The following is a 23894-nucleotide window of genomic DNA, read 5'->3' as shown; positions in this document are numbered from 1 at the left end:
CAGTGTGACCTGTATTTGGAAATAGGGCCTTTAAGAGAGGCAATTAAGGTTAAGCAAGGTGATAAGGGTGGGGCCCTGATCCAAGAGGACTGGTATCCTTATAAGAAGAGAGTTACCAGAGCACTCTCTGCCTTTACACACACTCACAGAAGAAAAGGCCTTGAGAGGACATGGTGAAAATGTGCTCATCTATAAGCCAGGAGGGGAGCCCTCACTATGCACTGAATTCGCCAGCACCTTGATCATGGGCTTCCAAGCATTCTGAACTATGAGAAAATCGATTTCATTTAAGTCTGCAGTATTTTGTTATGGCAGCCCACACAGACTAACACAGCCACTAATGAGGTTGTTGGCAGGACTCGGATCCTCATGGGAAGTTGTACAGAAGGACTCTGTTTCTTACTGAGTTAGACACGGTCTGCATCCAGTTCCTTGCCATATGGATCTCTCCACAGGGCAGAGAGAGGGTAAACTCTTATAGGAAGAGTGAGAGCGTGCTGGAAAGATGGAATCACCCTTACTTTTGACCTAAACTTGAAAGTCACATCTCAGCACTTTTGCCATCTTCCATTCATTAGGAGGAAGTCACTAGGTCCAGGCCACACACTCGAGAAGGACATGGTATAAGGCATGACTTCTTGAAGACAAAACTGGGAATCATGTGGGAAGGAATTTACAACAAAGAGTGAATGAATATATAAGAGGATATCCAAAAGCTGTGGGACAATATTAATAGCGCAGCATAAGTGGAATGCCAGAAGGAAAATAGTAACAAAAGGGACAGAAAAAAATATTTTAAGAAATGATAATCAAGAATTAATAACGGGGAGTTCCCATACTGGCTCAGCAGTAATGAACCAGACTGGTATTTATGAGGATGCAGGTTTAATCCCTGGCCTCATTCAGTGGGTTAAGGATCCACATTGCCATGAGCTATGGTGTAGGTCACAGACGCAACTCGGATCCTGAGTTGCTGTGGCTATGGTGTAAGCAAGCAGCTACAGCTCAGATTTGCCCCCTAGCCTGGGAACTTCCATATGTCACAGATATGGAACACTTAACCACAAGTCCAACATATTTAAAGAATACTAAGAAAGAAAAGAAACACACACACCCATGCACATGCACGCTATACCTAGGTCTAATATATGAGAGAGACATCTGATATTAGAGACATCAGAAATTTAGATTATATTAGCAATAACCCAATTAAAATTTTGAGGAAAAAAAGATATTTATAAAGACAAAAAGAGAAAATGTTTAGGAATAAATTAATAAGAAATGTTAGGAGTTCCCTTTCTGACTTCACTCAGCATAAGAGTCTCTAGTTCCATCCATGTTGCTGCAAATGGCATTATTTTGTTCTTTTTTATGGCTGAGTAGTATTCCATTGTGTATATACACCACATCCTCATGATGGAGTATGATAATGTGAGAAAAAAGAATGTATACATGTATGTGTAACTGTGTCACCATGCTGTACAGTAGAAAATTGACAGAACACTGTAAACCAGCTATAATGGAAAAAAAATTAAAATCATTATATTAAAAAAATCCTAAAAACAGCTTATTAGACAACAAACATGTATTGTCTTCAAAAAAAAAGAAAGAAATGTAGAAATGTTAGGTGTTCCCGTCATGATGCAGTGGAAATGAATCCGACTAGGAATCATGAGGTTGTGGGTTTGATCCCTGGCCTCACTCAGTGGGTTAAGCATCTGGTGTTGCCATGAGCTTTGGTCATGTGGTCATGTGAGCTGTGGTCACAGATGCTGCTTGGATTGACCCTGCGTTGCTGTGGCCATGGTGTAGGCCAGCATCTGTAGCTCTGATGTGACCCCTAGCCCGGGAACCTCCATATGCGTGGGGACAGCCCTAAAAAGAAAAAAAAATGTTAGGATTGTTAAATGAAAATTTATAAAAGAGGAAGAAGAAAATAGAGGGAGAAAGAGAGACACAGAGATACACGAAGAGACAGAGATTGAGAGAGACTAATAATCAATGATTTTTAAATCGAAGTATAGTTGATTTACAATACTATCTTAGCTTCGGTATTTGAAATTTTGATAGATTATCTCTATTTAATGTTATTATAAAATATTAGCTGTATGCCCTGTGCTATACAATATATCTTTGTAGCTTATTTATTTTATGCAGAGTAGTTTGTTCCTCTTAAACCCTTAACCCTCTCTTGCCCCTCCCCCCTTCTCTCTCCCCACTAGTAACAATTAGTTTGTTCGGTAATGAGTTTTTATTGGTTGTGAGACAAGAGAATTCTGTAAAGTCATTGATAGAAACATAGAGTTATTGGGAGAAACATAAATCAAGAGTTAAGAGGGGAACGGTAAATACTTTCAGTGCTAAAATAAATTCTTTTCCAAAGAATGGTATTTTTAACTTGGTGATTTGTGACCTAGTGGTATAGACATGAAAGATGAGGAAATCTGAAACAGAAATGGACTTGAAGCAGAAAGACATGGGCAAAAATGGAGAGGACAATTCTGCCAATATAAATTTGGTCCTTTTCTCTGTTGAGGGGGTCCATATGCTACCCTTGTCCTTGTTTCATCAGAGCAAAACAGGTTCTCTGCAAACAGTAACAGTGTGACAAATTACATTTTAGCGGGTATGAGACAGTGAAAGTTGGAAATATTTTGGCCATATAAACTGTATTTCATATTGAAAGTCAATGTATAGAGCCAGAGTACCTGGTTTAAATTTCAGCTCTGTTATTTGCTAATTGTATGCCTGTTGGCAAGTCACTTAACTTCTCCACCCCTTAGTTTTCCCAAATCTAAATTAGGTATAAAAAAGTATGTGCCTCTATCAGGTTATGAAGATTAAGTTGTTAATTTATGTAAAACATTTAACGCAATCTCTGATAGTAAATATCAGTCTGACAGTAAATATCAGTCTCTGATAGTAAATATCTTGTGGTCACTATGGTTATATTGAAATAGAGTTTCATCATCAGGGGACATTTGAGCAATAAAAGTGAGGGGGTTTTACTACTAATACTCTCTTAAATAATGAAAAGAATTCTGAAAATACCATCACAATTTTTACTTACTACCTACTAGGGTTTAATAAGGAAGTATTTCAGCAATTAACATCTGACAATTTTGGCAAAATAAATCTGAATATAGGTAAAGGCTCTGTCATATTAAAATCACTTTAAAAAATACACATAAATATTTATGTGGAGTTTGCATTGTGGCTCAGCAGGTTAAGAACCTGACATAGTGTCCCTGAGGATGTGGGTTCGATGCCTGGCCTTGCTTAGTGGGTTATGGATCTGGCATTGCTGCAAGCGGCAGTGTAGGTCGCAGATGCAGCTTGGATCCAAATTCGCCTACAGCTGCAGCTCCAATTTGACCCCTAGCCTAGGAACTTCCATATGCCACAGTTGCAGCCTTAAAAAGAAAAAAAAAAGATTTATCTTAATTATTAGATAGATGGGGTTCCTAGGTATGCATACTATAATTGGAGATATGTATAGATATACATACATATTTAGACACACACATACACATGTATGTAGTACTTGACATGTAATTGAGTGCATAGTATGTGGCATATGAAGCACAATATTGGACAAATAGCAAGTGTTCAATGCTCTTGTTGAATAAAAGAGTTAATGATTGACTTAGTTAATTTTTGTTAAAAATATAGAGATGGTTCCCAACTTGTGATGGTTTGACTTACAAAATTTTTCTTTCCATGATGGTTTATTACACAATATTGAAAATAGTCCCCTGTGCTATACAATTGGAACTTATTGTTTATCCATTCTATCTATAATACTTGCATATGATAGTCCCAAATCCCAGTTCAACAGTCCCCTGTACCCCCTTCCCCTTGGCAACCACCAGTTCTCTACATTTGTAAGTCTGTTTCTGTTTCATGGATAAATTCTTTTGTATCAGATTTTAGATTCCACATGTAAGTGGTACCATACCGTATGTGTCTTTCTCTCTCTGAGTTACTTCACTTAGTATGATTGATAATCTCTAGGCCCACCATGTAGCTGCAAATGGCCTTATTGCATTCTATCTTGTGGCTGAGTAACATTCTTTCTTGTAGCTGAGAAATATTCATATATATATATATATATATATATATAATTCACCTTCTTTATCCATTCATCTGTCGATGGACATTTAGGTTGTTTCCATGTCTTGGCTATTGTAAACAGTGCTGCTATAAACACAGGGGTGCATGTATCTTTTTGAATTACAGCTTTGTCCAGATATATGCCCAGGAGTGGCATTGCTGGATCACATGGTAACTCTATTTTTAGGTTTTGTAGGAACCTCCATGCTGTCCTCCATAGTGGTGGCACCAATTTACATTCCCACCAACAGGGTAGGAGGTTTCCCTTTTCTCCATACTCCCTCCAGCATTTGTTATTTATAGACTTAATAGTGATAGCCATTCTGAGTGGTGGGAGGTGATAAGCTCATTGTAGTTTTGATTTGTATTTCTTTAATAATTAGCGATATTGAGCATTTTCCATGTGCCTCTGGGCCATTTGTCTGTCTTCTTTGGAGAAATGTCTCTTTAGGTCTTTTGCCCATTTTTTGACTGAGTTGTTTGGGCTTTTTGTTATTAAGTAGTTTGAGATGTTTGTATATTTTGGAAAGGAAACCTTTGTCAGTCACATCATTTGCAAATATTTTTTCCATTTTGTAGGTTGTCTTTCCATTTTGTTTATGGTTTCCTTTGCTGTACAGAAGTTTATAAGTTTGATTACGTCCTATTTGTTTATCTTGCTTTTATTTCTATTGTCTTTTGACTTACAATTCTCAACTTTACTATTGGTGTGGAAGCAAAACATATTTAGTAGTAACTGTACTTCCCAATTTGAATTTTGATCATTCCTCATCCTAGGGATAGGCTGTAGAATATTCTCATGATGCAGGACAGCAGCGGCAAGATGCAGCTCCCAACTGACCACCGGATCACAAGACTAAACAATCATTCTTTACCTAGACAATGATTCCATTTTTGCTTGCAGTGCAGCATTCAATGAATTATGTGAAATATTCAACACTATAAAATAGCCTTTGTGTTATATGATTTTTCTAAACTTAAGGCTAATGCAAGTGTTTTGAGCATGTTTAAGGTAGGCTGAGCTAAGCTATGATATTCAGGAGGTTAAGTGCATTAAGTGCATTTCGATTTAGGATACTTTCAATTTACCATGGGTGTATCAGGAGGTGACCTCATTCTAAGTAGAGAAAGATCTGTGTTTGAAATTGACAAGAGGTGTAAAAGAAATAGGAAATGAGCCAAAGGTCATGTTTCTACATAATTGCTTTGAAGCCCTAAGGGCTAGGGAAGGGTGCATGTAGCACTCAAATATCGAGAAAGCATAAAAATCGAGTTGCATCTCACCCTTGAATATTTAACAAGTTAGTAGACTCTAAACTTAGTCTTGAATTACTGTAAGTCTTTCTTTATATGTTATCCTTTCTTTATATTAATACGTTACATGGATGAGTGATTTTTAGTAAAATATAAGCTTTCATTATAAAAGGTATTTTATTTAGAAAAGACATGGTATGCATTTATTTCAACTTAGTTATGCTGCCCTAAGAAATGGGAAAGTGAGCCACTGAGTCTCTGTGCCCTTATCAGACACTGCTGTGCATTTTTTGTCAGAGACCACTATCACAGTGACAGAAAGCAATGAAAGAACCAATTAGAATAATACACTGTAGAGATCACCATATGTAGAGATAACCACATTGAAGTGTTATTATTAACAAACACTTCAATAATCATTAACTTTCCCTTCCTTAAAAAAACCAAAAGGAGAAATAAATTTGATTTGGTAATAAGAAGAAAATTATTGTTTAAATCAAACTAGAAAAGGATATATACAAGTGAAAACATTTATATGAAATATGAAAATGCATATTATAGTTATGAAATCCTTAAAAGAATCGAATGGAGTTCCTGTTATGCTTCAGCAGGTTAAGAACCTGCCATAACCCATGAGGACATGGATTTGATCGCTGGCCTCTCTCACTGGGTCAACGATCTGGCATTGCCACAAGCTGTAGCTTAGGTCACAGATGGAGCTCGGATCCAGTTTGCCATGGCTGTGATGTGGACTAGTGGCTGCAGCTCTGATTCAACACCTGCCCAAGAAATTTCCATATGCTGCAGGGGCGGCCATGAATATTTTTTTTTTTAAATTAGAAAGCCCATTCAGAAATTCAGAAAATCAAGAACAAGAATCAGCAATATTCTTTTTTATTTAATGCCCTTGAAAGTCTTACATACAACTTTGAGTAGTCACATTCACCAATCTATTCTTTAGAAATTCAGCAGCAGTCTTTGGAATACCAGGAGACAGAGGACTGTATTGTAATCTTCAGTGTAAGAGGCAGATTCTTGCTCATTCAATAGTCCAGGTCTTCATCAAGGTATCTTAAAGGCTGAACTAAAGACATAAATAGAAAAAAATGTTACTTTTCTCTTCATATGCACATGTGTAGAATTACATTAAAATGTGATATAATGTATTGTGTTACTCATTCACTCACAAATATTAAAAAGCACACTACTTTCCTGAACAGAACACTTAAATGCAATGATTTTCAAACTTCAGTGTACATAAGAATTACTTCTATTCCAGAGAACATCAGTGCAGAAATGCCTTTTTTAAAAGCACCTCCATATGATTCTGAGGCAACGATTCAGTAGTGATTACTCTTTAGGGAAAAAATTTAATCATTATTTATTACATCAGAATAGTATCCATATGTTTGAGATTATCAATCAAAAGTCATTCACAGTCCTCAAGTTTACAGTCTGTTAAAAATGTTTTAATGTTTCTTTACATGTATACATATGATAATTTTATAGATGTAAACATTATGTTTAATTATATTCAATAACATGAACACAAAAGTGAGATGATATTTATTGAATTTTTGTGCATGGTTTTTCTTTGTTGGTTGGGTGCACTAAAATTTTTCCAGCCACTACCCCACTGACTGATATTCACTTTGTTTCCAGTTTGGGGGCACTACTAACAAGGCTGCAAAAAGGAATTCTCTTCTATTTGTTATATACAGACAAATGGCTTTATCTGTATGGAAGAAATTTTTAGGAGTAGAATTGTTGGATCAAAGGATCTTTGAAGCACTTAAAAAAAAAAAATTAATAGAAGTCTCCAGAATGCTTTCTCCAAAAGCTACCACACCCCTCATTTCCAACAGCAATCTTTGAAATTACATTTTTCTCTTTATTCCCGCCAATAATAAAATTGGTGCTGTTTTAAATTTTTTTTGGTCTGATTTATATAAAGCAATATGTCATTGTTAATCATAATTTGAATTGCCCGGAACTTCAGCATTTTAAAAATATCTAATAGTGGAGTTCCCGTCGTGGCGCAGTGGTTAACGAATCCGACTAGGAACCATGAGGTTGTGGGTTCGATCCCTAGCCTTGCTCGGTGGCTTAAGGATCCGGTGTTGCCGTGAGCTGTGGTGTAGGTCGCAGACGTGGCTCGGATCCTGCATTGCTGTGGCTCTGGCATAGGCTGGTGGCTACAGCTCCGATTTGACCCCTAGCCTGGGAACCTCCATATGCCATGGCAAGTGGCTCTAGAAAAGGCAAAAAGACAAAAAATAATAATAATAATAATAAAATAAATAAATAAAGTAAAAATAAAAATATCTAATAGTCATTTAAAATTCATTTTGCATGAACTATTTTTTCTTAGCTTTGCCCAATTATTTTTTAGATATTGTCTTTGTCTTAACAATTGGCTTATATATATATTATGCATTATATATAATGTGTATATGTGTATACAAATTATTGTATATACAATTTGCATACCCGTATTAACATTTTTGTACTATATCAATTTATAACAGATCTATGTGTATGTGTCTATATGTGTGATACTAACACTCTACATTTATATACTTTTAAGAATTCCAACTTTTATCCTTTGTCTCAATTTGTATTTCTCATATGTCATATATAATATTTCTACAAAAAACCTTACTTTTGCTATATATCATTTCTAAATGTATAGTCCTCCTAAAATTGTTTTTTAAAAAACAAAATACACCCACTAACTCATTTCACTACCTTTTCTTTCTTTCTTTTTTCTTTTTTGTCTTTTCTAGGGTCACACTCGTGGCTTATGGAGGTTCCCAGGCTAGGGGTCTAATCAGAGCTGTCTGCAGCTGCCAGCCAACACCATAGCCACAGCAATGCGGGACCCAAGCCACGGTCTGCGACCTACACCACAACTCATGGCATCGCTGGATCCTTAACCCACTGAGCAAGGCCAGGGATCGAACCCACAACCTCATGGTTCCTAGCAGGGTTCATTAACCACTGAGCCACAACAGGAACTCCACTACCTTTTCTTTTTGATGTATAACTTATGTTTCTTGCCTTATTCACTTTTTTTCTTTAGTTAGACTTTCCTCCTGAAAGTAAATTATAAAAGGCAATCTGATTGTGTCTTGCCTCAGCTTAATCTTCCAAAGCCCACCACCTCCCCAATAGTCCCTAAAATAAAATATGAGCATGAAATATATCAGACAGGACCATTCATTATTGGGCTCAATGCAGCCTTCCAGCCTAGAGTCTCATCTATTCCCTGTGTCCACATAGGCTGTCCATAATTCCCACACATTGACAGTGAGACCTTCTATTCAACAGCCATGTCTTTGTCAAGAGCATCTTTTATCACTGAATTTTTAGTACTCAAGACACCATTTGTCACCATAAGTATGTTCAATACACGGTTTTGAATGAAAAACTTACTGTTCCTCAAAGATATGATTCTTTTCTATGCCATATTTTGAGATGTCTTTTCCACAATCTTCCCAAATTTTCATAGGCAAGCTTTCTATATTCCTATAGTATCCTATACTATCTTTACCAGAGTATGCACTATATAACTATAGAAACGTCTTATCTCTTTTATGAAATGACTCCTATAATGTTTTTTGTTTTTTTTTAATGGCCACATTTGCTGCATATGGAAGTTCCTCGCCTAAGGGTTGAATCAGAGCTGCAACTGAGGCCACAGCCACAGCAACACTGGATCTGAGCCCCATCTGCAACCTACGCTGCAGCTTACAGCAATGCTAGATCCTTAACTCACTGAGTGAGGCCAGGGCTCGAGCCCTCATCTTCACAAAGACATCAAGTCCTTAACCCACTGAGCTGCAGCAGGAACTTCCTGTAATATCTTTAGAAGATTTATTCACATTTACTTACCCAGCTTCTCTTAGCAATAGTTGTTGTTTAGAATATATATGTAACTAAAAGATGGACTGAAGTCATAGTTATAAAAAGTTGTTGCATATTCTGAATATGGATTTACAAACATAAACATAGACATGGAAATATATGTGTATATACGTTCTTTTTTTTTTTCTAATACCAGAGGAGTTCCCAACTTTCAAAAGGAATGTACCTGTTTTCAGCAATGATGAATAAATTCTTTTTACTCACCTCACCAGGTTATAATTCCCATTTTCCTTTTCATTGTACTTCAGAGTGGTCTCCTTTTTTTCATCCAGAAATAGGAAGAGATTTAGACACAAAAATTAGTCCCACATCATTAAAACCATCTTATTCATTGGAATTTTCTGAAAGGAAGAAAATAATTACTGGGAAATAAATCAGATCTCCCCTCAAGTGCCTTAGAAGCTCTTTGAACTTTAAAAATACTGTTCACAATTAGGAAAACAAACAGTGGGGTTTAAGAAGCACAGCAAGTCTTTCCTATGTCTTATGTAGGTTTTCCTGACTTAGTTTTGGCAAAAATCGAGTCCCTTGGATTAAAGAAGTGAGGCAAGTCCCTCTCAGGAGGTAAGGAATATTGAGAAGCATTGAGTCTTCACAGAGTGAGTGGGGAATGGGATATTTCTTGCAACCTAGCAGAGGTATGTTCCTAGAGGCAGATTTAGTGCACTGGTTCTAAATAGAAGTCAACAGACAGAGAAAGAAGCATTACATAATGGGAAATAAAACTAGTCCTGTGACTAGGGATGGCTTCTGAAGGGATAAAGATATAGAAAATTTAAACTTTTAGGAAAAAATATAATAAATAAAAGTTAGAGAAAGGAAAATGGCAGGAAATGGGAATGGAAGAAACTGAGAAAGATATATGAAAAGCTAAACTACCTTTGAGAAGACTGACTTGTTTTAGTGAAAAAAGGTCCAAGCCATCATATTCTACTCCATAATCCCTCTGTCAGAAATAATCACGGCCCTCTCAGCCAGAGGTCTCCCCATGACTGCAATTTTTATCTTCCCTAAGAATAATTTGTAGTTCATTCTTGCCTTTCTTCCTCATATGCATCCCAAGCTTCCTATTACAGTTGAGATTTCTTTCTACTGCTATGCAAAGTAGCATGCCTCAACCTCAACTGCAGCTGCTGATCTGAACCCCAGGGCTACAGCCCCTCAAAGAACCCACGGACCTGAGGGATTTAGCATATCCGTTTCATCTGCTTTCAGGCAAGAATTCATCTCCCGGTATTGAATTTGATGGACAGAATTCTCTCCTCCTGAGAAAACTGATAACAGAGGTCATAGGTTAGGGACTGGGTCATAATAAAACGTTCCCTCCCTATGTGTGCTTTTCCCCAGCAGTGCAAGCATAACGTAGTCATCATCCATACTTTTGACTTGTCTCCAGTCCATTCTTTTTTTTTTGTTCAGGTAGTTAAAATTATTTATTTATTTGTTTGTTTTATTGGAGTAGAGTTGACTTATAAAATTGTATTAATTTCAGGCATACAGCTAAGTAAATTAGTTATACACACACTCATTCCTTCTCATATTTTTTTCCATATAAGTTACCACACAGTACCGAGTAAACGCTGCCAAGCCTTTCCCTCATGATGTCACGAACTCAAACGCAACAGGATGCCATCGGATAACCCTGTTTCTTCCCCAAAGACAGGTAGCATTCTTCTGTAATTCATTGGAGATTTGTATAAAATCTATCCTTTCCCAGCCATTCTCACTATAAAGTCCATTTTATCTTTCATCACAACTACTTCAAAATGCTCTCCTTGTCAATATATGGTTCTCTTTCAACCCCTCCGACATCCCATTTCCAAACAGAACTTTCTAAGGACCTGCCTGCCTATCTCACTCCCCTATCTCATACTCTTTAATAACTCCGACTCTTCTTATCATGCAACACAGAGCATCGCTACGTGTATCTTCCCTATTCTTCAGCCTTAACAGAAACTTCTCTCTTTAACTCAACTTGTACTCCCCTCCAAAACAACAAATGTGCCCTCTTTTAAGCTTCTCTACACTTGTACATATTTTTCTTCTTTCCTGAAATGCATCTTACCCAGTACTTTGATTTCTGTCTTCAAAATCTGTCTCCAAACTTAGAAGTCTCTGATACTCCCCTTCCCCTTTCAGTAATTACTTTATTCTCTGTGCCTCCTTTGTTCCTTATTCACACGAATGTATAATAAAACATTGCAATTTATTTGTTTACATATTTATCTCTTCCACTAAACTGGAAATTCCATGAAAACAAAAGCACTTGGTTATCCAAGTCTGAACCATCTTCAGAACCTAGCACATGGCTTGACAGAAGAGTTAAATTAGTAATAAGTATATAGTAAGAGAAAATAAATGTTTGGGGGGATACAGGATTCATCCAGAACCATATAAGCATACTCCTTCTAAACGATCAATTCTCTACTGTCCCCCATTAAACATACATAGCGAGTGCAGGTATCATCAGTACAGCCAATGTGCCTTTTCTTCTCTGAATTCTTGTTCCCTGTTTCGGAGAAACTGCTTAAACCTCTTCTAGGTTCCCTCTTTCTGGTCAACTGATACTTGAATGTAATTTTTTTGTTTTATTATCCAGAGAGGCTTCTTATCCCATAGAAACATTAGAGAGACCGTAATTTTGTTCAGACCTGAGAGCCGCTGCCTCTGTCTTCGCTTCTGAGTCCAAATGAGGAATGCGATGAGACAGGCCAACAGAATGACCCCAAAGATTGCAAGTGCAACAAAAGATGAGCGACCTGAGAACAAGTAAACATCACAAGAGGTGATAATGTCTTAGCTAAAAGACCTGGGTTCCTAGTTACCATCCCTCTCTTGGGTAAGATAACAGATAGCTGAAGTAAATGTCAAATCCTCAGAACTTCTGACCCAAAATGTCTTAACAAGAGGGATTCCACAAAATGCAGACAATGGGTCCCATATTCTTAAACTTTTTGACATACCTGTGGCATGTAGGGATTCTCGGCTCTTTGCAATTTCTGTAGGAGAAAAGAGAAGAGAATCAGTTCTGGGAGTAAGAATGGAACAGATCTCTGTTTCCTATCTGAGCCTTTAGAGCCTCCTGAACCAAGTAAACTGCTCCTTCCCACACAAAACTAGAATCCCCTAGTTCTTCCTCCCTCTGCAGGAGGATACATGTAAGTTATGTCCCTTTCCTCGGCGAAGGCCCATGCGTAACAACACAGGTTTTCATCATTCTTCAGACTGAAACATCATGTCTCTCCCCCCACCAGATCCTTAGGCTGGACCTTCCAATCTTTACCCAATGCAGGTCACCGCCCACCCTCTCTTTGCTGCCAGAGCTTCCAAGCTCAATCCAGACTCTCTGCCCTCACCTGAGCACGTCACAGCAGCATCCTCCTTGTGTCCACAGTCACTGTGGCCCCAGGATCTGGCAGGACAATCCCACAAGGAGGTTTCATTCCCCTTGCACTTCACTTCATTGAGCCATATGGGCCCAGTCCCCTGGCCAAATGCTGCCTCTTTTCCTGCCTCCAAAGCTGAGCCACAGCCCAGCTGTCGGCATACCACCTGAGCATCTTCAAGGTCCCAGGAGTCATCACACACAGTGCCCCAGGAACCTCCGTACCAGATCTCCACACGTCCAGAACAATTAGTGTTTCCTTCTTGAAGTCTTATTTTGTCTGAAAAGTCAGAAACACCAAAATCATTTTTGAGAAGATGAACACGCCCAAGAGGTCAAAGAGGAAAAGAGAGAGATGAAACTTTTTTTTGAAATCTCTTAAAACTTTGCTTATTTGATGGGCCTTTTAAATTTTATATTTTTTCCAAAATTCGTCTTTATGAAAGCACATGTCTTTCCAGCAAACCAGGTGTATTCCATCCTGGACATAAGAATCTCAGTATGACTTAGAAAACATCAGGTGAATAAAGTTAACATAAATGCATAATGTTAAATTCCCTCAAACCGCCAGGTAGATAGAAATCTCCCGGTTTAAAAATATGAGAAAAAGAATGTATATGTAAATAACTGGGTCACTTTGCTGTAGAGCAGAAATTGACAGACATTGTAAATCACCTATAACAATTTTTTTTGAAATTTAAAACAGATGTAGAATGGAGAAATAATTCAGGATTGATCTTTCTGACTGCTTCTCTCCTTATACTCAGTGCAACAAAAGACTATGTGAAAGAAAAATGGGATGATTCAATAGTCAAATTCTGAATTACATATTCTCTGCTCCTCAACTGTTCACGGAGGAAGCAACTGATTAGAACTTTTGAGAAGACCATCAGAGCATGATGGTCTTTGGGAAAATGATCACTGATCCTGAATACCTGCACACCAAATTAAAGAGAATGAATCTCATCATCCAGGTAGAATAGGGATTATCTAAAGGTTATAACACTTCTGCTTAGGTAGATCAGAAGATAACAGTGGCGCTAAAGAATGGATACTCACTGGCACATGTGATCCATGTCTCCTCTGAGGGGCTGGCCAGTCTCTTCTTCCATGGAGATGATGGGCACTGCCATAGGGTGTCAGGTCCTTTAGGACACTGAACATTGTCCACCCACATGTGCCTGGACACTGTCTTGTCTGAAGATGCAGGGCTGATGTCCCCTCTGTCTGCACAGCCCAGCTGCCTGCATACCACCCCCACTGTGGCTGGAGACATGCTATTCTTGCCAACGCTGCCCCAAGCTCCGTTGTAAAAAACTTCCAGGCGCCCTGCACAGGTCTCTCTGCTGTTTTCACTGATCAGTCTGAGAGACATGAACTCTGGGATGAAATAGAGAATTAGCACTTTCACATCTTTTCTGAAGATTCAGAGGGTGCTCTCCCTTTATTCTGATGTAAGAATGGCCTTGAAAACAGGTACACTATGTCAGTGACCAGTAATTCTTTAGTAGCTTCTGGATGACTTGGTAGAGCTTATTAAAATATATTTGTTCTACAAATACCTTCTGGTTTTTTAGCCTTGGATTTTATACTTATGGACTGCTTTAAAATACCACCGGTATTTCCAAGTTGAATTCTAAATCTCAAACAAAGGCTCAGAGCCTTTTATCAATTACATGCTTTGGATTTTTTTCTCCCTAAATTACTGTGATTTTAGCTTCATAACCCTATTCTGTTCTCTCTCTCTCTCTCTTTTTTTTTTTTTTTTTTTTTGGCAATTGTCCTTGATAGTTAAAATTTAGCAAGATACTCAGATGGTAAAACCACTGTTTTGTATACATTACCTTAAAATGAAATATTTCCCTTTCTGACACTTCAGTTTCTATGTGTATGTACTTTACCAGATTTGTCATGAAAAGAAAGTAACATCAAAATCACTTCTGAGGAGTTCCCTTCGTGGCTCAGCAGAAATGAATTTGCCTAGGATCCATGAGGACCTGGATTTGACCCATGGCTTGGCTCAGTAGGTTAAGGATCTGGCATTGCCATGAGCTATAGTATAGGTCTCTGATGTGGCTCAGATCTAGCGTTGTTGTGGCTGTGCCATAAGCCAGTGGCTATAGCTCTGATTCGACCCCTAGCCTGGGAACCTCCATATGCCGCATGTGCGACTCTAAAGAGACATTAAAAAAATAAATTCCGGCATGTAGATTTTTTTACTTCTCATAGTACTGTTTTCTCCAATATATTATAACTGAGTACACTTTTCTACTTCACAATGCTTTCTAAAATCTTACCATGTACACAAAACAAGGGCATTATATTATGACCATTTTTGCTCCCATGACGTCTCATTTATATGCCTTGAAAAATCAATCGGGCATGGTGATTATCTTTGTCTCTGTAGAATATAACACCAAATATATTTCTTTTTGTCCTTTTTAAACTACTTATTTATTTACTTATTTATTTATTTTGCTTTTGAGGGCCACCCCCGCAGCATATGGAGGTTCCCAGGCTAGCGGTCAAATCGGAGCTGTAGCCACAAGACTATACCACAGCCACAGCAAAGCGGGATCCAAGCAGCATCTGCGACCTACACCACAGCTCATGGCAACACCAGATCCCCAACCCACTGAGCGAGGTCAGGGATCAAACCCGCAAACTCATGATTATTTGTCGGATTCATTTCCGCTGCGCCAAAACAGGAACTCTTTATTTATTAATAAAGTGGTCATCAGGTGGTGCACTGAATATCCAGCTCCATATTATTTATAAAAGAAGTTCTCCCTATGAGTTTTGCTGCAAACTCGCTTCTGAATTTTTATCTTTCTGGTAGTATACTACCTTGTACATGAGGTAACACTAATTCATTAAATCCACACCTCTGGGAACCTCAATCTCACAATGGTTCCCTCTGAGTCCGTATTTCAGGGAATTTGCTCTGATGGATATGCCTCACTACCCTTTGCCCCACCTTAGTTGTTTCTTAAATCATTGTAACCCGAAGTTATGTGCAGAACTTACCCGAGCAGATGACTCCTGCATCCTCCTTATGCCTGCAATTGTGCCGCCCCCAACCATGTGAGTGGCATTGCCAAATGTGAGATTCTTTTCCATTACAGTTTATCTCATCCAGCCAAATGGGCCCTGTTCCTTCCCCAAAATGAGCAGAACCAGTGGCATTAATGGCCCATCCACAGCTCAGCTGTTTGCACACCACATGGGCATCATTCAGGTCCCAGCTGTCATCACAGATGGTGCCCCAGGAGCCCTCATGATAGACCTCTACTCTCCCAGCACAACGACCACCTCCATCGACCAGGCGAAGTTGACCACTCCCTGCAAAGAGGAAATAAAACATGAATAAAATGCATTTCAGAGGATTGAGATCATTTTCATAGGTTGGTCACTGATTCTCACCTATGCAGGCAACACCATTTTCTTCTGAAATAATAGAGCTTGATGGGTCCGAGGATGATGAATTGCACGGGGATAGTGTCTGACTCTGGTTCCCTGCAAACAGCAAACCACTCAGTCACAGAAGATACAAAATATCGGAGATACCCACAGTGGCACAGGGGGTTAAAAATCTGACTGCAGCAGCTTGGGTTGCTGCAGAGGCTTAGGTTTGATCTCCAGCCTGGCACAGTTGGTTAAAGGATCCAGGGTTGCCACAGCTGTGTCAGGAAGATCAGCTGGAGTGTTAGATAGATGTGCTCTGGATAAACATAGCCATAGAGATAGGGGGATGGGTCAACCAGGCTGGGAATGAATCAGGTACTCTGAGAAGACATATAGTAAGCACCAGGTAACTAGGAGGTCCGTGAAAGTCAAGTTTACTTTCCCTGTAACAAGTCAAATGAAGTTAATATTCTGGCACACTTCTCACAATCCCTCAGAATGGGGGAATCCCTTTCACTTCCCTTTTACATCTGTTCTTCACTATAGGCACACCCACTCTTTTTTTTTTTTTTTTTTTCCTTCCTTAGTGCTGCACGTGTGGCCTATGGAAATTCCCGGGCTAGGGGTCAAATTGAAGCTGCAACAGTCAGCCTACACCACAATCACAGCAACATGGGACCTGAGCAGAGTCTGCAACCTATACCACAGCTCACAGCAATGCTGGATCCTTAACCCATTGAGCAAGGCCAGGGATCAAACCCATACCCTCATGGATACCAGTCGAGTTTGTTACCACTGAGCCACAATGGGAACTCCTAGGTACACCCACTCTTAAGGCACCGTCATGAGTGGCTCATCACTGGCTGCCCTTATTCTCTTACCTGAGCAGATTACAGAGGCCACTTGCCCTGAAGAACAGAGTGATGCGCCCAGAGCAGTGACGGAACAATCTCCCATGTGCTTCTCAGTCCCAGTGCAGTGAAACATGTGCCTCCAGACCTGCTCACTTCCTTTCCCAAAAGGTGCTCCTCCCGGGATAGAAAGGGCAACTCCACATTTAAGCTGCTGGCATAAAACATGGGCATCTTCCATGTCCCAGTGAGAGTTGCAGAGGGACCCCCAGGACCCAAGAATGTTGAGCTCCACTCTTCCTTCACATGGGGTCTTGCCATTCACCAAGCGGATTTGTGTGTATCCTGGAAGGAGACAGGGCTTTAAAAAGATGTCTGTGACTACCTAACCCTACCCTCTTCATGGCATGGGAACAAAGTGAACACATTCCCTGGGTCTCACTTGAGCAGACTACGCCGACGTCCCTGCTGTGGCTACATGTCCCGTCAGGGCGGGGTGCTACTGGGCAGAGTGAAAGGTGGGACTCGTGCCCCTCACACTGGAATTCTTCAGCCCAGATCTGTCCACTTCCTTCTCCAAAGTGAGCTCCCCCCAGGAGGGAAACCACAGTGCCGCACTGTAGTTCCCTGCACAGCACGCTGGCCGCCTCCAGAGAGAAGTCAGAATCACAGACGGTGCCCCACGTGTCTCCATGTTGTACTTCAACACGACCAGAGCAGGGAATGTCCCCTCCAACCAGCCTGGGTTTCCTGTGGGCTGAAAAATAGCATTTCGGTGAGGGAGAATATGATTCCAATATTTTCCTTCATGATAGGAGTAAGCCAGAGAGTGAAAAGTGAGAAAGGGAAGCCATTCATGCCTCTTGGTTTTTCTGCCTACAGTGGGCTTAGCCGATTCTAGACCTCCCTGTCCTTCCCTGGAGACAATTCTGGGACTTTGCCTTCTGGAACCCATAATTCTTGGAGCATGCTTTCTCTTTCCTTTGAGTATTTGCCTACTTCATTCATCACATTGGAGACCACAGATAATATGCATCCATTCTCTCTACTTTTTAGCCCTATACTCAGTCCTCCATTTACTGTAATCTGGAGTCAAAGGCACACCAGAAATAAAGCAGAAGACATGGAGCTCAGATTTTAAAGACAATCTTTGCCAGGTTAAGAGCACAATCATCAAGGTAAGAGTTTCTTTTAACAGACTGAGAGGCAGTTCAATTTATTTGGGAAATAAAGACTTATTTTCTTCAATTTATCTTTTAAAGAAAGGAAATGCATTTGAAATTGGACTTTCTCAAATGCCTTTTAAAGATGACTGCTGTCAAATAACACGAATTCTTGTGATCCCTTGACATTCTTATCAGCATGGCACAGATACACAATTGGCCCTCACCAACTTCCTAAAATGTTCAAGATCTGACTATATTCTGCATTATAACACTATAGATCACCTCAGCATGAAAATTTTGCCACTTATCCATTAAAAATGTATGAAACAAGTTCCCTCCCAAATTTGAGTTGAAGAACATCTTGCTTTCTAAACACAACTAAGACTTTAAAACAAATATAGCTTCCACAACACAAATAATGAAAGACTCTTGAGTCCTTGATTTAATTTTTTTTTTTTTTCCTTTTAAGGCCGCACCTTGTAGCACATGGAGGTTCCTGGGCCAGAGATTGAACTGGAGCTGCAGCTTTGGCCTAAGCCACAACCAGGGCAGCACTGGGTCTGAGCTGCAGCAATGCCAGATCCTTAACCTATTGAGCAAAGCCCAGGATGGAACCTACATCCTCACAGAGACAACATTGGGTCCTTAACCCACTCAGCCACAAGGAAAATTCCCTCCTTGATTTAATCTTGCTGAGTCATTATTTGAGCTTGAAATTCCTCTCACTAAATACTCATAAACTAGTATTCATATGATTCTATTCCACTTTTGGATAGACCCAAACCTTGGAATGAAAGCAGTTTCTTAGAGTGAGCCAAATCCATATTTCTTGTAATCTCTAGTCCTCTAGATCAGTCTCAAACAAACAAACAAACAAACAAAAAACAGTCAGTGAAAAAAGGCAAAAACAAATAAATACCTCTGGTGGTTCTTTTTTTTTTTTTTTTTTTTTTTTGTCTTTTCTCTTTTTTTGTCTTTTTAGGGCTGCACCTGTGGCATATGGAGGTTTCCAGGCTAGGGGTCTAATCAGAGCTGTTTGCTGCTGGCCTACACCACAGCCACAGCCACAGCAACGCAGGATCAGAACCGTGTCTGCAACCTACACCACAGCTCACGGCAACACCGGATCCTTAACCCACTGAGTGAGGCCAGGGATCAAACCCACAACCTCATGGTTCCTAGTTGGATTTGTTTCCACTGAGCCACGATGGGAACTCCCACAAATTTCTCTTTAATGGTGAAATTTTGTCAAGTACTTGAAAACAAGTCCCTTCTATAAATATCTTCTTTTTTCCTTTATCCTAAAATATTTGAGTCCAGGACAAAGGAGAAATTCTTCCACTCAGAAGTGACTTGGGGACTACATCCTCAGCCTTTATTTCATGAATCTGCTAGTAACACATCAATCTCTACACAGACTGGCATCCTTATGCCATTTACTCTGTGTACATGGTTAGAATATTGGAAATTTAGCCCTTAAAAGTATTTTTCCTATTAAAGTATAGTTGATTTACAATGTTCTGCCAATTTCTGCTGTGCCGCAGGGTGACCCAGTCACACACACACACACACACACACACACACACACACACATATATATATATACTCTCTTGTTCTGATTTTGTCTTCCATCATATTCTATCCCAAGAGATTGGATATAGTTCCCTGTGCTGTATAGTAGGACTTCATTGTCCATCCATTCTAAATGTAATAGTCTGCATCTACTAACCTTTTCTTCCTGCTAAACCTATACCTAAATTTTAACAGAAAGCCATGAATTGAATTTTTGTGCCTGGATTAACTCCTTTGATTAATAAGTTAAGCTTTTACCTGCCATCATTAACTGAATCTGTATTTATTTCTTTCTATAGAAATGAATATATGAAGAACAAATATAAGAAATAATTAATTTGGAGTTCCCATCATGGCTCAGCAGTTAACGAACCCAACTAGCATCCATGAGGACATGGGTTCGATCCCTGGCCTCGCTCAGTGGGTTGAGGATCAGGCGTTGCTGTGAGCTGTGGTGTAAGTCACAGACGTGGCTCAGATCCCGTGTTGCGGTGGCTCTGGCATAGGCTGGCTGCTACATCTCCAATTGGACCTCTAGCCTGGGAACCTCCATATGCCACAGGTGTGGCCCTAAAGAGACAAAAGACATAAATAAATAAATAAATAAATAAATAAATAGAGCTACTTCTTTTTGTTTAGTAATAGATAAATATACAATATGGTTTAAAGAAGCATTAATACATTTTCATCATTTATTCCTTCCAGACTCTGAAGAAGTAGAGTTCATTCTCATCTCAAGATTATTTCTCAGACCTTAGTAAAATATAACACAATGCAAATGAACTATTTCTTAGGTTCAGATGTCCTTTCCAGAACATATGCAATCATTGCAAATAAAATGCCTGGGATTCAAAACAACTTTGTGACCAAAATTTCTTAGACCTCTTTGTGACTGGTTTGTCAAAACTACACTTCAGGAATAAATTCTTGCCATTATCTTTCTCATCTTCCCTCTTTACTGAGTTCGCTGGCCCCTATCAGACACAAAGCCTTGTCATCTATAAATGCTTAAGAATTAAAACAGATTATACAATTCTTAGTTTGAACCTGGCAGGCACAGAGACAGTATTTCCATAATTTTTTTCCTGGAAATCTCTTGAAAGTATCAAGTAAATGAAGAAATAAAATTATAAACTCTATTTCTAGAAAAACAAGGAGAGGGTTAAAAATCTAGGCCCCCCCAAATAAGTAAAAGTGTTTCCAAAAGCTATAGAAATATAACAAAAAAGGGAATTCACAGAGGAAAGCAAAGTGCACATATAGCAAAGGAAAACATGATTTTGTAAAGACAGGAACCTGCCTTAAGTTGCAAATTTTGCTATTTGGGATTTCTATTACATGCAGTATAATAGAATCCTAAATAATTCAGAATGTGTTATCATAAGTGAGGTATTAGGAATTCCCATCGTGGTACAGAGGAAACGAATCTGACTAGGAACCATGAGGTTACAGGTTTGACCCCTGGCTCACTCAGTGGGTTAGGGATCTGGTGTTTCTGTGAGCTGTGGAAAAGGTCACAGATGTGGCTCAGATGTGGCATGGCTGTGGCTGTGGCATGGGCCAGTGGCTAAAGCTCAGATTAGACCCCTAGCCTGGGAACCTCCATATGCCATGGTTATGGCTATAAAAAAACCAAAAAAAAAAGAAAAAAAAAAAAGTGAGGTGTTCCAGGAATAAAACCTAAATTATGGATGTGGCTGAATGGAATTAACATGCAGAATATACTCAGACTAGGATATTGTAGCCTGGAGAACTAACGAGTCTTGTTATTCAAGTGACATTAGAGAAATACCACTTTGAAAAGAAAACCATGTCCAAACTGATGCTGAAAAGTTGGATGACATTTGGGAAAAGTATACTCTTATCAAGTATAGAAAAGAAAAAATCATAATGTTGACATAGCATGAATCCTCCTTGCCCTTTTTAACACTTAAAAAGAGAGATGAACTCAGACAAGAAATAGCCAAACTGCAAGAAGAAATGGAAGGAAAAATACCAATTTTGTGAGGGAGACATCCTGTGCCTGCAGCTGTTATATACGGCTAATTGAGAGTCTTATAATTTAGAAATTGCAGGATTGGGGGGGAAAAAAAAACAAACTCTAAATATCCTGTCCTTCAAACTGAGGTGATGATAAAATGGCAGACTTAGCAGAAAATAAAATTGAAGATAGTATGAGAAAAAGAATGTATGTATGTGTATGACTGGGTCACTATGCTGTACAGCAGAAATTGACACAACACTGTAAATAAACTGTACCCCAGTTTAAAAAAAAATGATGCTCTAAAGACAAGGACAGTGAGCCTTCCAACAAAGACGGGATTTAGGCCTTGCCTTCCTCCCAAACCCATGGTTTCAAATGACCTTAAGGCAGTGGTCAATAAATTAAGAGGAAGAGCCTGGTCACAGGGTAGGTCAAGGTATATAACTTATTCTTTGACCATGTTACTTTCACATGGCATTGGATTAAAGCAAATACACTAGAAGCCTACTAGTTTGGAGACAATTATTTTGCTGACTTTGAAGGCAAGTGACACTAGTGAATGATGACTCAACTGTAAAGCAATCCAAGGATCCCTAAATCAGTATCAGCAGAAAGTGGGTTGTGAAAAGCGTGCAGCCCCCACACACGTATACTCTCCACACTGAACTCAGAATTGAAATGAGAACAATGCCCTAGGAAGTACAGCTCTGAGAACAGCACAGGGCCCATGACAGAGGATAGCTCAGTGGGCAGAGCCTGATCTCACCAACACGTTCCCTCATTTGCACATTCTCTATTCTTGTCCAGTAGGATTTGATAATTACTGGACCACAGAATCACCCAAACAGCCTTAAGCTGCTTATCTATTTGACTTATTTTCAATGAGAAAAAGGGAGTTTCCCTCATGGCTCAGCGGTAACAAAGCCGGTTAGTATCCATGAGGATGTGGGTTTGACCCCAGGCCTCACTCAGGGGGTTAAGGAACCAGCATTGCCATGAGTTGTGGTATAGGTCGCAGATGAGGCTTGGCTCTGGCATTGTTGTGGCTGTGGTGCAGGCTGGCAGCTGTAGCTCCTATTCGACCCCTAGCCTGGGAACTTCACATGCCACAGATGTGGCCATTAAAAAAAAAAAAAAAAAAAAGAGAAAAAAAAACTTTTTCTTTACCACTCAGGTGGTTTTCCTTTTAATGCAGCTGAAATTCATGCTAATTAATATGAAATATGTTAATATGAAAATATACAAACCTTTTTAAATTTGGAAGGAAATTATCAGATATACAAATATACTTCCACATTCCTAAACAAATGCTGAGTCCCCATAAAGGTCACAGAGTGAAATATGTTTTTAGTTGTACCATAATGACAATAAATGTTATGTATACATAACATGACAAGAGAACAATGCATAATGTGACTAAGTTAAGGTCAAATATATCTCCCATATCAGAAAAAGAAAATTACTTAATCAGAGTCCTTTTAAAAATAAATCCCAATTCTATTATGAAAAAAGTGAGGCACCTAGAGTGAAATTATTCACAGAGGTTAAAAGTGAGAATAGAAAATAAATAAAGCAATAGATGTGATATTAATATCCAACAAATTTGATTCAGGACAAAAATTGTTCAACTATAAAAGATGAGAACTTTATAATCTAAAAAGAGCAATTCACAGCTACCACATAACAGTCATAGGACGTTTATGTCCCAGACTCACAGAGGATCAGTTCATCAATTATACGATATAGCTACTGGTATACTCAGTGGAAAACCTATAGCTTCAAATATGTATATTAATAAATAGGAAAGAATCAAAATTAATTAAGCATACAACTCAAGAAGTTAAAAGCTAAAAAGAAATCAAACTTCAAAGAATCAGAAGTGAATTAATAGAAAAACAAATTTAATGACTTAGAAAACAAAGGTGGTATTAACCTTAAAAAACCCAACTGTGTGTTCTTAAAAAAAAAAAGCTGAAGCAGAAGATAATTTCATCTAATAAAAGAAGTTAAAATATAAATAAATGCACATAATAGATGATGAGAAAAGAAATGTTATACAGAAATAATTTCAGAAAGCTCTTTAAATACTGATAGGAAATTATGATCAAAATATTTTACTAAGTGAATACCCAAGGTACAGTATAGTTTATATGATATGCAACATGAGGATAATAAAATGGGGTGAAACCTATATATACAGATTTGTTTATATTTTCTTGGATTTACTATTTAAATAC

The 23894-nt window shown here is 38.8% G+C and overlaps 1 protein-coding gene across 4 annotated transcripts in view; it reads right to left on the bottom strand.

The window, feature by feature from the left end:
• Positions 1-6245: 6245 nt before the first annotated feature.
• CD163 (CD163 molecule) overlaps positions 6246-23894 on the bottom strand; it is a 34206-nt gene continuing 16557 nt past the window's right edge. For 2 of the 4 annotated variants that reach the window (XR_014845309.1, XR_014845310.1), the window contains 11 exons: positions 17378-17692; positions 16966-17280; positions 16103-16195; positions 15707-16021; positions 13739-14059; positions 12651-12959; positions 12258-12293; positions 11946-12053; positions 10473-10568; positions 9499-9635; positions 6246-6451 (listed from right to left, as the gene is read on the bottom strand). Coding sequence is in view for 2 of the 4 variants with exons in the window: in XM_021091122.2 (XP_020946781.1) it covers positions 9529-9551; positions 10473-10568; positions 11946-12053; positions 12258-12293; positions 12651-12959; positions 13739-14059; positions 15707-16021; positions 16103-16195; positions 16966-17280; positions 17378-17692 (1931 nt within the window). In the remaining 2 variants the exon portion in view is untranslated. 4 annotated transcript variants of the gene reach the window in all.

This window comes from Sus scrofa, chromosome 5, assembly GCF_054392235.1.
Source record: "Sus scrofa isolate SSC_HxYL_T2T_F1_AM1 chromosome 5, Sscrofa_HxYL_maternal_Yorkshire_Landrace_v2.0, whole genome shotgun sequence".
In the NCBI taxonomy this organism is placed as follows: Eukaryota; Metazoa; Chordata; class Mammalia; order Artiodactyla; family Suidae; genus Sus; species Sus scrofa.
Note: the sequence above shows the minus strand (reverse complement) of the source record. Positions and strands in the feature narration are given on the sequence as shown.